The 13,541-nt window shown below is 44.7% G+C and overlaps 1 protein-coding gene across 4 annotated transcripts in view; it reads left to right on the top strand.

Annotated features, from left to right (window-relative positions):
- Window positions 1-13,541, top strand: part of tpgs2 (tubulin polyglutamylase complex subunit 2) — a 41,551-nt gene that overhangs the window by 5,508 nt on the left and 22,502 nt on the right. For 3 of the 4 annotated variants that reach the window (XM_033032219.1, XM_033032211.1, XM_033032234.1), the window contains exons 2-3: window positions 2,630-2,709; window positions 7,179-7,266. In XM_033032219.1, coding sequence (XP_032888110.1) covers window positions 2,630-2,709; window positions 7,179-7,266 — 168 coding nt within the window. Of the gene's footprint in view, window positions 1-1,849; window positions 1,880-2,629; window positions 2,710-7,178; window positions 7,267-13,541 lie in introns of those variants that run through there. The other variant, XM_033032227.1, reaches the window with a different exon arrangement.

Here is a 13,541-nt window from a genome sequence, read left to right as displayed (position 1 = left end):
CAGCTCACTCATGGCTATTCCTTGAAATTCCATTCCTGGCAGGGTGCAGGCCACCGCATTCAATTGCATAGCACTCCAGGCAGAGTGCAGGCCACCACATTCAATTGCATAGCACTCCAGGCAGAGTGCAAGCCACCAAATTGCCAAACAACTCAGTGCATTGTCATTAAGGGCTAACAAATCATTTATTGCAAGTACATTGCAGACTCACAGTTCAGTTGATTCACAGCTTAGAATGACAGTCATGGCCTCTCCCTTGCGTTCTTGCACAGTGACTGACTCGTGTCCAGGCATCCGGGGTTTTCTATCAATATACAGCGCAGACAGGAAGTGGTCAAGATGACACTTTTAATTATATAGATGTTATTGGAAAGGGCTCTAAAAGGTGGGATATGCATGTATTTGGACTGATGAGGGATAGTCAGCATAGCTTTTTGCATGGGAAATTGTGTCTCACTAATGTGATTAAGATTTTTCGGAGGCAATGAAGAAGATTGATGTGGGAAGTGCGAGAGATGGTGTCGACATGGGGTTTAACACAGCCTTTGACAAACTACTGTAGGCTGGTCTGGAAGGTTAGGTTATGTGTATTCAGAGCAAGCTAGCCTGCATATCATTATGGTGATAAAGGAAAAGAAGGTTTATAAAGATGAAATAGGGCAGTGCCTTTTGAGGAACATGAATGGAGTAGGAACATAGAAAATAGGTGCAGAAGTAGGCCCTTCGGCCCTTTAAGCCATCACTGCCATTCAATATGATCATGGTTGATCATCCAAAATCAGTACTCGTTCCTGCTTTCTCCCCAAACCCCTTGATTCCATTAGCCCTAAGAGTTGTGTAACTCTCTCTTGAAAACATTCAGTGAATTGGCCTCCACTGCGTGCTGTGGCAGAGAATTCCACAGATTCACAACTCTGGGTGAAAACGTTGTTCCTCATCTCAGTCCGAAATGGCCTTCCCCTTATTCTTAAACTGTGACCCCTGGTTCTGGACTCCCCCAACATGGAGAACATTTTTTGTGCATCTAGCCTGTCCAATCACTTAAGAATTTTATATATTTCTATAAGATTCCCTCTCATCTTTCTAAATTCCAATGAATACAAGCCCTGTCGATCCATTCTTTCATCATATGTCAGTCCCACCATCCCGGGAATTAACCTGGTGAACCTACGCTGCAATCCCTCAATAGAAATAATTTTCTTGCTCAAATTAGGAGACCAAAATTGCACACAATACTCCAGGTGCTGTCGCACCAGGGCCCTGTACAACTGCAGTAGGACCTCCTTGCTACTAAACTCAAATCCTCTCGCAATAAAGGCCAACATGCCATTAGATTTCTTCACTGCCTGCTGTACCTGCATGCTTACTTTCAGTGACTGATGTACAAGGACACCCAAGTCTCGTTGCACCTCGCCTTCTGCCTTCTTGTGCTTGCCACCAAAGTGGATAACCTCACATTTATCCACATTATACTGCATCTGCCCATTCACTCAACCCATCCAAGTCATAGCATCCTCCTTGCAGCTCACCCTATCACCTAGCTTTGTGTCATCTGCAAACTTGGGGATGTTGCATTTAATTCCTTCATCTAAAGAACTCGGGCTGGGAATTAGGATTGACAAAAATACCCATGCAAGACCGTGGGATTAAAGAGAATTCCAATGATTTGTATGTATACATTCAAAACAAGTGTAATGGGGAAAGTGGTATAAGGGGGGTAATTTATGCTCAGGATCATGAGGAGGTAGACAAGATACTAAATGTGTGCTATACATCAGCCTTCAACAAGAAGGAGGACATGGAAGACATGGAGTATATGTCCATGCGCTAGGGCATTTTAAGATCAAGGAGGTGATGATGTTGGATCTCGAGCATTAAGGTAGGATCTATCCTAGCTTTATTGAGAGATGCAAGTGAGGAAATTGCTGACCTTGACAAAGATCTTTCAATTCTTTAGCCTCCGACAAGGTCCTAGAGGATTGGAGAGTTGCTAATATTATTCCTTTGTTGTTTTAAAAACAAAAGGAAATAGGAATAAGTCAGGAAATTATAAACCAGTGAGCCTTACGTCAGTGATACAGAAGTTACTGGAGCGAAACCTTAGGGATAGCATTTACTCGCAACAGGATGGACTAATTAGGGACAGTTAACATAGCTTTGCCCAGGCACATAAAAAGTCATGTCTTGCAAACTTAATTAAAGAAGTAACAAAGGCAATCATTGGGGGTAGGCCAGTGAATGTTGTCTCTAAAGATTGTAGTAAGGTATTTATAAAGTCCCTCATGGTAGACTGAGCTATAAAAATAAAAATTACAGGATTCACTGTGACTTGGTCGTGGGGTTTCAGAAATGGATTTCTAATCAAAGACACAGGGTTGCGGTGGAAGGCTGTAACTTGGGCTGGGGGTCTGTGACCAGTAAAGTGCCACAGGAATCAAACCATCAGCTTATCAAAAAAGGCCCCTCATCTATATCCATCTGTCATTTGCCAGGCTTTGTCTGCTCCTGTTTCTATTTTTAACAATTATGCTATTCTGCCCCATTCAAGTAAAGACAGCTGACGTTAACAAATTGGTAAAACTACAATAAAAAAATCTCCAAATATGTTTACTCTTAACTTTTATTTTAGAAAGTCGACCTGGTGTGACAGAAGTTAGATATGTAGAAAAGGACCCAGCAGAACGTCATATGATTGTATCATGGGAACAGGTGAGCAATTTTGTACTTCTAACGGAGATTCAACCATATAATTGACTAACATTACCCCTCTGCATCCCTCTCTAGAATGCCTATTCACTTGTGAACTAAGCCTTTACCATTTGTGAACATATAGTGACTGATTAGCTTGGCCTAATGGTCTTCATGGAAACCTGGCCGAGGAATGACACCACCCCATCAATTATCCTGCCTGTGCTGTCACAATGCTATTGTGGCTCTTAAGTCTAAAGCGCACTTTAATCTGTCTCCATAATAATCTGGTACTTTATCTCCTTTAAGCACCTTGCTTGACCTACTGCCTTATTGAGGTTTTCTTTGCCAACTTCCAATATAAAATTAGATTTATATTTAGCCTTGTTGGTTCACATTTCCTTCCTTTCTTAAGCCATTTTTTAATAATTAGTTGGCAGTTTCTACATCAATCATAGCTTCTCCCATTAAATTATAAAACAAATAGTTATTTCAGTAGGAAAGAACTGCAGATGCTGGTTTAAATCAAAGGTAGACACAAAATGCTGGTGTAACTCAGCGGAACAGGCATAGATGCTGCCAGTCCCGCCCGCTGAGTTACTCCAGCATTTTGTGTCTACCAAATAGTTATTTCAGCCATTTGTAGATCAGAACCTTGTGGTATCAATTGATTGCTGGGAGATGTATTCCCATGTTAAAAATATAATTCTGTATTGCACTCATGTTAATTGAAAACAACTGCACTTCTCAAATTCAGTAATTCTTCAACTCGTAATGTTTATTCTACTTAATGAATGCAAAGCTGAATAAGACCGTAGCAAAGAAAAGTTGTGGTCCCTCTTTGTACTCCAGGATAATATTGTAATAGTGAATTATTTGGCAGCTGCAGGTAGAATTCAGAGGTGCTTTGTGTTCCAGCCAGATCTCGCAATGGATTTTTAAAACCAGAAAATATTGAACCATTGCACTCTCGGGACGTTTTCTGTTTTACTTCAGATTTCCAGCATCCACAATATTTTGTTTTTGACCAAATGCCTACACTGGGGGCGGGGAAGAGACGGAGATAAACTAATCGTTTAAATGTTGCCAGGAATGTAAAATATGGAGTGTGAATTGGAGGTTGTAGAACCATTATGTTGAATGGGAGTTCAAATGATGGGAAATTCACTTCTAGTGCGACGCGCTGTTACTAACCCTAGATCAGGCACTCCGCGCTTCAGCATTATACCATTTTATCCTTTGTGGGGGGAAAAAGGAATTAAAAAAATATATATTAATAGTTTATGGGGTTCACAAAAATGGGTGGAATCTCAGATATGAATTTTCCTTTGCAATCCCAGAATACCATGTAATAAAACAATTTTTTTTACTATTATCCCAGAAATTATGAATTCCACATTATATCACATGCCACCTTTGTTACATAAAATGACATGGTCATCGATTTATCATGAGCATTTGCTGGTAGTTTTAGTAGCATTTCGTCCAATTTCTATCAACAACAGGGACAATGTACAGTGCATTCAGAAAGTATTCAGATCCCTTCACTTTTTCCACATTTTATTACATTACAGCCTTATTTTAAAATGGATTAAATTCATTTTTTTATCATCAATCCACACTATACCCCAGAATGAAGAAGTATGTTTAGAAATTTTTGCAAAGTAATTAAAAAGAAATAACTGAAATATCACATTTACATAAGTATTCAGACCCTTTGCTATGACACTCAAAATTGAGCTTAGATGCAAGGTACACAAAAATGCTGGAGAAACTCAGCGGGTGCAGCAGCATCTATGGAGCAAAGGAAATAGGCGACGTTTCGGGCCGAAACCCTTCTTCAGACTGATGGGGGGTGGGGGGGAGAAGGAAGGAAAAAGGGAGGAGGAGGAGCCCGAGGGCGGGGGAATGGGAGGAGACAGCTCGAGGGTTAAGGAAGGGGAGGAGACAGCAAGGGCTAGCAAAACTGGGAGAATTCAACGTTCATGCCATCCGGACGCAAGCAACCCAGGCGGAATATGAGGTACTGTTCCTCCAATTTCCGGTGTTGCTCACTCTGGCAATGGAGAAGACCCAGGACAGAGAGGTCGGATTGGGAATGGGAGGGGGAGTTGAAGTGCTGAGCCACCGGGAGTTCAGGTAGGTTATTGCGGACTGAGCGGAAGTGTTCGGCGAAACGATCGCCCAACCTCCGCTTAGTCTCCCCGATGTAAATCAGCTGACATCTAGAGCAGCGGATGCAGTAGATGAGGTTGGAGGAGATACAGGTGAACCTTTGTCGCACCTGGAACGACTGCTTGGGTCCTTGAATGGAGTCGAGGGGGGAGGTGAAGGGACAGGTGTTGCATTTCTTGCGGTTGCAACGGAAAGTGCCCGGGGAGGGGGTGGTACGGGAGGGAAGGGAAGAATAGACAAGGGAGTTGCGGAGGGAGCGGTCTTTGCGGAAGGCAGACATAGGGGGAGATGGGAAGATGTGGCGAGTGGTGATGTCACGTTGGAGGTGGCGGAAATGGCGGAGGATTATTTGTTGTATTTGCCGGCTGGTGGGGTGAAAGGTGAGGACTAGGGGGACTCTGCCCTTGTTGCGAGTGCGGGGATGGGGAGAGAGAGCAGTGTTGCGGGGTATGGATGAGACCCTGGTGCGAGCCTCATCTATGGTGGCGGAGGGGAATCCCCGTCCCCTGAAGAACGAGGACATTTCCGATGCCCTGGTGTGGAACGTCTCATCCTGGGAGCAGATGCGGCATAGGCGGAGGAATTGGGAGTAGGAGATGGAGTCTTTACAGGGGGCAGGGTGGGAAGACGTGTAGTCCAGATAGCCATGTGAGTCAGTTGGTTTGTAGTGTATGTCGGTCAGAAGTTAGCCGGTCAGAAGTAACCAGAGCTTAGATGCATCCTGTTTCCATTGATTATCCTTGAAATGTTTCTACAACTTGATTAGAGTCCACCAGTGGTAAATTAAATTGATTTTACATGATTTGGAAAGGTCCTGCAGTTGACAGTGCATGTCAGAGCAAAAACCAAGCCATGAAAATGAAGGAATTGTCCATACACCTCCGACACAGGATTGAGTTGAGACACAGAATTGGGGAAGGGTATAAAACAATTTCTGCAGCATTGCAGGTCCCGAAGAGCACAGTGGCTTCCGTCATTCTTAAATGGAAGAACTTTGGAATCACCAGGACTCTTCAAACTGGCTAAACTGTGCAATCAGGATAGAAGGGCCTTGGTCAGGGAGGTGACCAAGAACATGATGGTCACTCTGACACAGCTCCAGAATTCCTTTGTGGAGATGGGACAACCTTCCAGAAGGACAACTATATCTGCAGCACTCCACCAATCAGGCCTTTGTGGTAGAGTGGCCAGACGGAAGCCACTCCTCAGTAGAAGGCAAATGACAGCCCACTTGGAGTTTGCTAAAAGACACTCAGACCATGAGAAACAAGATTCTCTGGTCTGATAAAACCAAGATTGAACTCTTTGGCCTGAATGCCAAGTGTCACATCTGGAGGTAACCAGACACCGCTCATCACCTGGCCAATACCATACCTAGGGTGAAGCATGGTGGTGGCAGCATCATGCTGTGGGGATGTTTCTCAGCGGCAGGAACTGGGAGACTAGTCAGGATCGAGGGAAAGATGAACAGAGCAAAGTACAGAGAGATCCTTGATGAAAACCTGCTCCAGAGCATTCTGGACCTCAGACTGGGGCAGAGGTTCACCTTCCAACAGGACAACGACCCAAAGCACACAGCCAAGACACTGCAGGAGTGGCTTCGTGACAAGTCTGTGTGTATCCTTGAGTGGCCCAGCCAGAGCCTGGACTTGAACCCGATCGAACATCTCTGGAGGGACTTGAAAATAGCTGTGCATCGACACTCCCCATCCAACCTGACAGAGCTTGAGAGGATCTGCAGAGCAGAATGGGAGAAATTACCCAAATACAGGTGTGTAACGTCATACCCAAGAAGACTTGAGGCTGTAATCGCTGCCAAAGGTCCCTCAACAAAGTACTGAGTAAAGGGACTGAATACTTATGTATATGTGATATTTCAGTTATTTCTTTTTAATTCCTTTGTGGAGATGGGACAACCTTCCAGAAGGACAACTATATCTGCAGCACTCCACCAATCAGGCCTTTGTGGTAGAGTGGCGGGGGTTTCAGCCCGAAACGTTGCCTATCTCCTTCGCTCCATAGATGCTGCTGCACCCGCTGAGTTTCTCCAGCTTTTTTGTGTACCATTTCTTTTTAATTACTGCAAAAATTTCTAAACACCTATTTTCACTTTTTTATTATGGGGTATTGTGTGTAGGTTGATAATTAAAAAAATGAATTTAATCCATTTTAGAATAAGGGTGCAACAACAAAATGTGGAAAAAGTGAAGTGGTCTGAATACTTTCTGAATGCACTGTAGGCATTTTACATAATTCAATGATAAACAAATGATAATTTTATCACATGGAACAATTATTTTTTTATATTTATATAGAAGTACTGTTGTTCACTCCCAGAGGATCTAAGGAACTTTTATCTAATGACTGATGGTTTTTTGATGACCTGGAGTATCAAATTTGATGGTAAGACTATTGTGATAAAATAGTTTTGCATTCTATTAGTTGTTTTTCCGTATTATTGGGCAATATGTGACTATAGTAACTTGGTGACGTGGTGATTGAATACTGTGCTTATTGTACTAGCATATAAAGAAATATGCAATTCTTCTTAATGTATATTCTGTTCTCTTTTTGTAACTTTTGCCTATATTTACAATGAAAACTTTTAGTACTAACTTGTTGTATTATAATTATATTCCCCTGCCTGTGATGGCATTTCTGCATTTTAATAAGCAAGCAAGTGGAATTATAACATGAGATGTTTATGAAGGCTATTTCACTTTCAATCTGAGACGTAAGAATTAAAAAGGGTAAAGATGAACAATAAGGTTTTTTAATAAAGTCTAACTGTTTCTCAAATGTTGGGCTAGTCCCTGCCTCAACTACCTCCTCTGGCAGCTTGTTCCATACTCCCACCACCCTTTGTGTGGAAAAAGCTATCCCTCATAAAATCATATTCCCATTTAATCATATTCCCATTAAATCTTTTCCCCTTCACCTTAAAGCTATGTCCTCTGGTCCTCGATTCACCTACTCTGAACAAGAGATTCTGTGCATCTATCTGATCTATTCCTCTCGTGATTTTATACATTCTTAGCGAAGCAAGACTTGGACAAACTCAATTCTCTCAATGACAACTTTCATGGGGCTGGGGAGTCTACAACTGACCTTCGCATGGGAATAGTCAGAGGTAGGATACCAGGTGGTGTGGCTATTCTATGGAACAAGAAGCTTGACTCATCAGTAAATGTGATTCGGCTTGATGTTGACTGGTGCATTGCCATACACTTTACTCACAACGACAAGGAATTTGTTATCCTGAATGTATATACACCCTATGAATGCCATCAGAATGAGGATGAATATTTAAATAGACTTGCTTTCATCTATTCTTTCATTCAAAACAATAATTATTGTAGTGTATATGTCATTGGGGATATGAATGCAGATATCTCAGATAGGAACTCATTATTTGCCAATCATATGGCTCAGTTCTGTCAAGATAATAATTTATTATTGTCAAGCAAAGTGCTTTTACCTACAGATAGCTATACTTATATTAGTGAGGCGTGGCACACCACATCATGGCTGGACCACTGTATTAGTACAGCTGATGCACATGCCTCATTGGGGTGTATGAGCATTCTGTACGGGGCAGCAATGACTGATCATATACCTGTTGCTATGACAATAAATGTTGAACACATACCTGTGGTATCCAGAGATAGAAATAGCTTTAATACAGAAAAACTGGACTGGTCAACGCTTACAAAGGAAGACATCCTAGCCTATTATGCCCATACAGATAAATCCTTAAGCAATATTCATCTACCTAAAGATGCAATAATATGTAGCAATGTTAATTGTAAAGATATGAAGCATAGGAGAGATATCTGCTCCATGTATAATGATATAGTAAGCGCCTTATATGTAGGCAGTAAGCCCTACTGCAAGCATAAAAATAAGACACATAACATCAGACCTGGCTGGAATAAGTATGTAGCTGAGTATCATACTGAAGCCCGTGAAGCCACCAAATCATGGGCTATGGCAGGTAGACCCAGACAGGGGCCTGTGTTTGAGCACAAGAAGCTCACTAATGCAAGGTATAAGTATGTTGTTCGCTTCATCTGTAAAAATGAGCAAGCTATGAGGGCTGATTCCATGGCTAAGAAGCTGCTAAGTAACAATGCTACAGATTTTTGGAAGGAAGTGAGAGCTCTTAGCAGTTGCAAAACATCTCTACCATGTACTGTAGGTGGAATCTCCAGAACAGCTAATATCGCGGAGTTATGGCGGCAACATTATAGCACTTTATTCAACTGTGTCCAAGGTGACTTGTATAGGGTGGACAATATTGAGAGTAATGACTCGATGGTGATTATGTCACATGAGGTGTATCATGCCATGAACAAGCTGTCCAACAACAAAGCAAGTGGCTTGGATCATATCTCTGCTGAACATCTTAAGTATGCGAGTATGAGGATAGCTCCTCTCCTAGCTATTTGTTTTACTGGCTTTATAATTCATGGCTTGTTACCAGACTCAATGTTGTCTGTCCTGTTAGTGCTGGTCATTAAGGACAAAGCTGGTAAAGTAGGCAGCCTAAATAATTACAGGCCCATAGCTTTAGCCAGCATATTGTCAAAAGTTTTAGAAAGAGTTCTGCTGGATAGAATAAATGAGTTTGTTAACTCCACAGATAACCAGTTTGGCTTTAAAGCTAAACATGGCACTGACTTGTGCATATATGCCCTAAAGGAGATTGTAAACAAATATAGAGGCAAAAACTCTTCAATCCTTATGTGCTTTATTGATGCTTCCAAAGCCTTTGACCGTGTTAATCACAGAAAGCTGTTTGATAAAATGAGTCAAAGAGGGGTGCCTGAATACATTGTTAGAATTCTGGCCTACTGGTATGCCCACCAGACTATGCAAATAAAATGGGGCAATAGGGTCTCAGACCCATTTGGGGTTAGCAATGGTGTTAGACAAGGGGGAATTTTGTCCCCAGTCCTTTTTAATCTATATATTGATGATCTGTCTAAACAATTGAAAGCCTGTAACACTGGGTGCGTGATTGGTAATATTTTAGTGAACCATATTATGTATGCAGATGATCTTGTGGTCTTTAGTCCATCTAGCGCTGGTCTCCAGCAGCTCCTTACTATATGTTCCGTGTATGGTGTGGAACATGACATTAAATATAATGCTAGTAAGAGTGCTGTTATGGTCTGTGTAGATGATATGTGCATGCACCTTTAACATAGTGACCTCACCACTACTAACCACTCCCCATATCACAAGTATAATTACAACCTCCCCACCCACTGATCTCTCTCTAGTTCCCGTGACAGACCACGTACAGCTAGTGCAGTAATGTATGTACAGTATGAATAAACTGGAGTAAAGTCACAGAGTGTTGGTGACTCTTCTTTACATTTACAGGAGCATTCGTAATAAGGTGGATGAGTTGAATGTGCAGATAGCTATTAATGACTATGATATAGTTGGGATCACGGAGACATGGCTCCAGGGTGACCAAGGCTGGGAGCTGAACATCCAGGGATATTCAATATTCAGGAGGGATAGAGAGAAAGGAAAAGGAGGTGGGGTAGCGTTGCTGATTAGAGAGGAGATTAACGCAATGGAAAGGAAGGACATTAGTTTGCAGGATGTGGAATCGGTATGGGTAGAGCTGCGAAACACTAAGGGGCAGAAAACGCTGGTGGGTGTTGTGTACAGGCCACCTAACAGTAGTAGTGAAGTTGGAGATGGTATCAAACAGGAAATTAGAAATGCGTGCGACAAAGGCAAAACCGTTATAATGGGTGACTTCAATCTACATATAGATTGGGTGAATCAAATTGGCAGGGGTGCTGAGGAAGAGGATTTTTTGGAATGTATGCGGGATAGTTATCTAAATCAACATGTAGAGGAACCAACGAGAGAGCAGGCTATTTTAGACTGGGTATTGAGTAATGAGGAAGGGTTAGTTAGCAGTCTTGTTGTACGTGCCCCCTTGGGCAAGAGTGACCATAATATGGTTGAGTTCTTCATTAGGATGGAGAGTGACATTGTTAATTCAGAAACAATGGTTCTGAACTTAAAGAAAGGTAACTTTGAGGGTATGAGACGTGAATTGGCCAAGATTGACTGGCAATTAATTCTAAAAGGGTTGACGGTGAATATGCAATGGAAGACATTTAAAGACTGCATGGATGAACTACAAAAATTGTTCATCCCAGTTTGGCAAAAGAATAAATCAGGGAAGGTAGTGCATCCGTGGATAACAAGGGAAATCAGGGATATTATCAAAGCGAAGGATGATGCGTACAAATTAGCCAGAAAAAGCAGCATACCGGAGGACTGGGAGAAATTCAGAGACCAGCAGAGAGGACAAAGGGCTTAATTAGGAAAGGAAAAATAGATTATGAAAGAAAACTGGCAGGGAACATAAAAACTGACTGCAAAAGTTTTTATAGATATGTGAAAAGAAAGAGATTAGTTAAAACAAATGTAGGTCCCTTGCAGTCAGAAACAGGTGAGTTGATCATGGGGAACTCATCTTTACTGCTTTTATTGTTATAACTCACATTCATTACTGCACTAGCTGTACGTGGTCCGTCACACGAGCTAGAGAGAGATCAAGGGGTGGGGAGGTTACATTTATACTTGGGATATAGGGAGTGGTTAGTAGTGGTGAGGTCACTATGTTAAAGGAACATCTACATCCTTTCCCTTGGAAACAAACAATACAGTAGTGACCTAGGGACCACGTCTCATGCGCTACGAGCAGGCAGGCAAACAGTTAAACAAACAGAGGAGCATACAGCTAAGCAAAATCACCATAACGAACCGGCGGCTTAACCAGTCGACCGGACCGGGTCCGCAGCTCGCCATCTCCTCCCTCTACAGGAAGAGCAGCAGCCGAGGCGGGGAAAGGAGCCGGGGAGCCGGGAGTAGAAAGAGCAGGCGGAGGCAGAGGCGGGGAAATAGCGGCAGAATCGGGTGTACGGGCAGGCGAGCCAGGGGAAGCAGGCGGCGAGTGAGGATGAGAGAGCTGGGAAGGCAGGGACCGAGGCATGCGAGGGGCGGCAGGCAGTGTTTCGGGCAGGGGAGGGCAGAAGGGGACAGCGGGAGGCGGAGGAGGCTCGTTGACGGGACGGAGATGTTGGCGGGTCCGCCTGTAAATTGTGCCGTCGTGGTCGACAAGGTAGGAGCGCGGCGATCCAGCATCACCGACAACGGTGGCAAGCTTAGAGGGACCGGAGGGGGACTGCATCCGGACGACTTGGCCGGGGAACAGACGCGGAAGGGGGCGGCATGACTGGTCGTGGGAGCGCTTCTGCACTTCGTGCTTGTGAGCAATGCGCTCCTGGACAGCAGCAGGCTTTAGGGGAGAAGGCACGAGTGACCGCTGGGTGACAGGGAGCGGAGGTCTCGTAGTGCGAGACATCAGCCGGTTGGCTGGCGAGCCCAGGGCAGGGTCGCGGGAGATGTTGCGGATATTAAGAAGAGCTAAGTAAAAATCGGATTCGGACACTCTACAATGTTCCAGCAAGTCCTTGGCACTGCGGACAGCGCGCTCCGCCAGGCCGTTACTCTGCGGGTATTCAGGACTGCTGGTGAAATGGCGAAAGTTCCAGCTGGCAGCGAACCCCCGGAACTCGGCACTGGTGAACTGGCTGCCGTTGTCAGATTGGAGGGTAGCCGGGGAGCCGAAGGTGGCGAAGTGGCGGCGCAGTTTCCCGATGACGGCCGAAGAGGAGAGGGAGTGCAGCTGATCAACTTCGAACCAGCTGGAATAGGAATCCACAAGGACCAGAAAGTGCTTTCCACGCCACTCGAAAATGTCAGTGGCGAGGGCCATCCATGGAAGTTCAGGGGCAGGCTGTTGCAGAAGTGGCTGGCGTTGCGGACGGGGAGCAAGGCTATTGCAGGTAGCGCAGGCGGAGACCCTGTCCCGGATGTAATCGGCCATGCCGGGCCAGTAGAATTGACTCTGGGCGTGTGACAGAGTGGCTTCGGCCCCAGGATGACCGCGGTGGGCGGATTCGAAGTAGTGAGCATGCAGCGCAGCGGGCACGACCACTTTGTGACCCTTCACCACCACGCCGTCGTGCAGGACAAGCTCATCGCGGACCAGGAAGTACGGATCAGCACCGGCAGGTAGAGATGAGCGACGGTCTGGCCAGCCCTGCCTGATGACGTCGGCAAGCTGCTGCAGGGCAGGATCCAGGGCAGTGTGCTTGACCAGGGATTGCATCTGCTGAGAAGGCACAATGTTAAGGTTAAGCACCATCAGGTCGGAGGACTCGTACGGGTGACGGGCAGTGGATACCAGGGGTGCACGAGACAGCGTATCGGCCACAAACATGTCCTTGCCCTTGCGGTACACAATCTGAAAGGTGAAGCGTTGAAGCTGCAGCATCATACGCTGCAGGCGGGATGAGGCGGCGTGAATCGGCTTGTTTAGGATGGTGACCAGCTCCTTCTCGATCTGAGCATAGCGCTGCTCAGCAGGGGTCATGGTGCGGGAAGCGTAGGAGACGGGTAGCTGCAGCTTGTCGTAGAGCTGCAGGCAGGCGGCACCGAGGCCGAACTTCGAGGCATCGCAAGTCAGAACGATGGGGCGCTTCAGGTCGAAAAATTTAAGAGTAGGTGCTCGGACCAACTGGGACTTCAGGGCTTCGAAAGCCGACTGATGGTGCGGGAACCAAACCCAGGCAACGTCC

The sequence above is a fragment of the Amblyraja radiata genome, chromosome 1, assembly GCF_010909765.2.
Source record: "Amblyraja radiata isolate CabotCenter1 chromosome 1, sAmbRad1.1.pri, whole genome shotgun sequence".
NCBI classification, from domain to species: domain Eukaryota; kingdom Metazoa; phylum Chordata; class Chondrichthyes; order Rajiformes; family Rajidae; genus Amblyraja; species Amblyraja radiata.
Note: the sequence above shows the minus strand (reverse complement) of the source record. Positions and strands in the feature narration are given on the sequence as shown.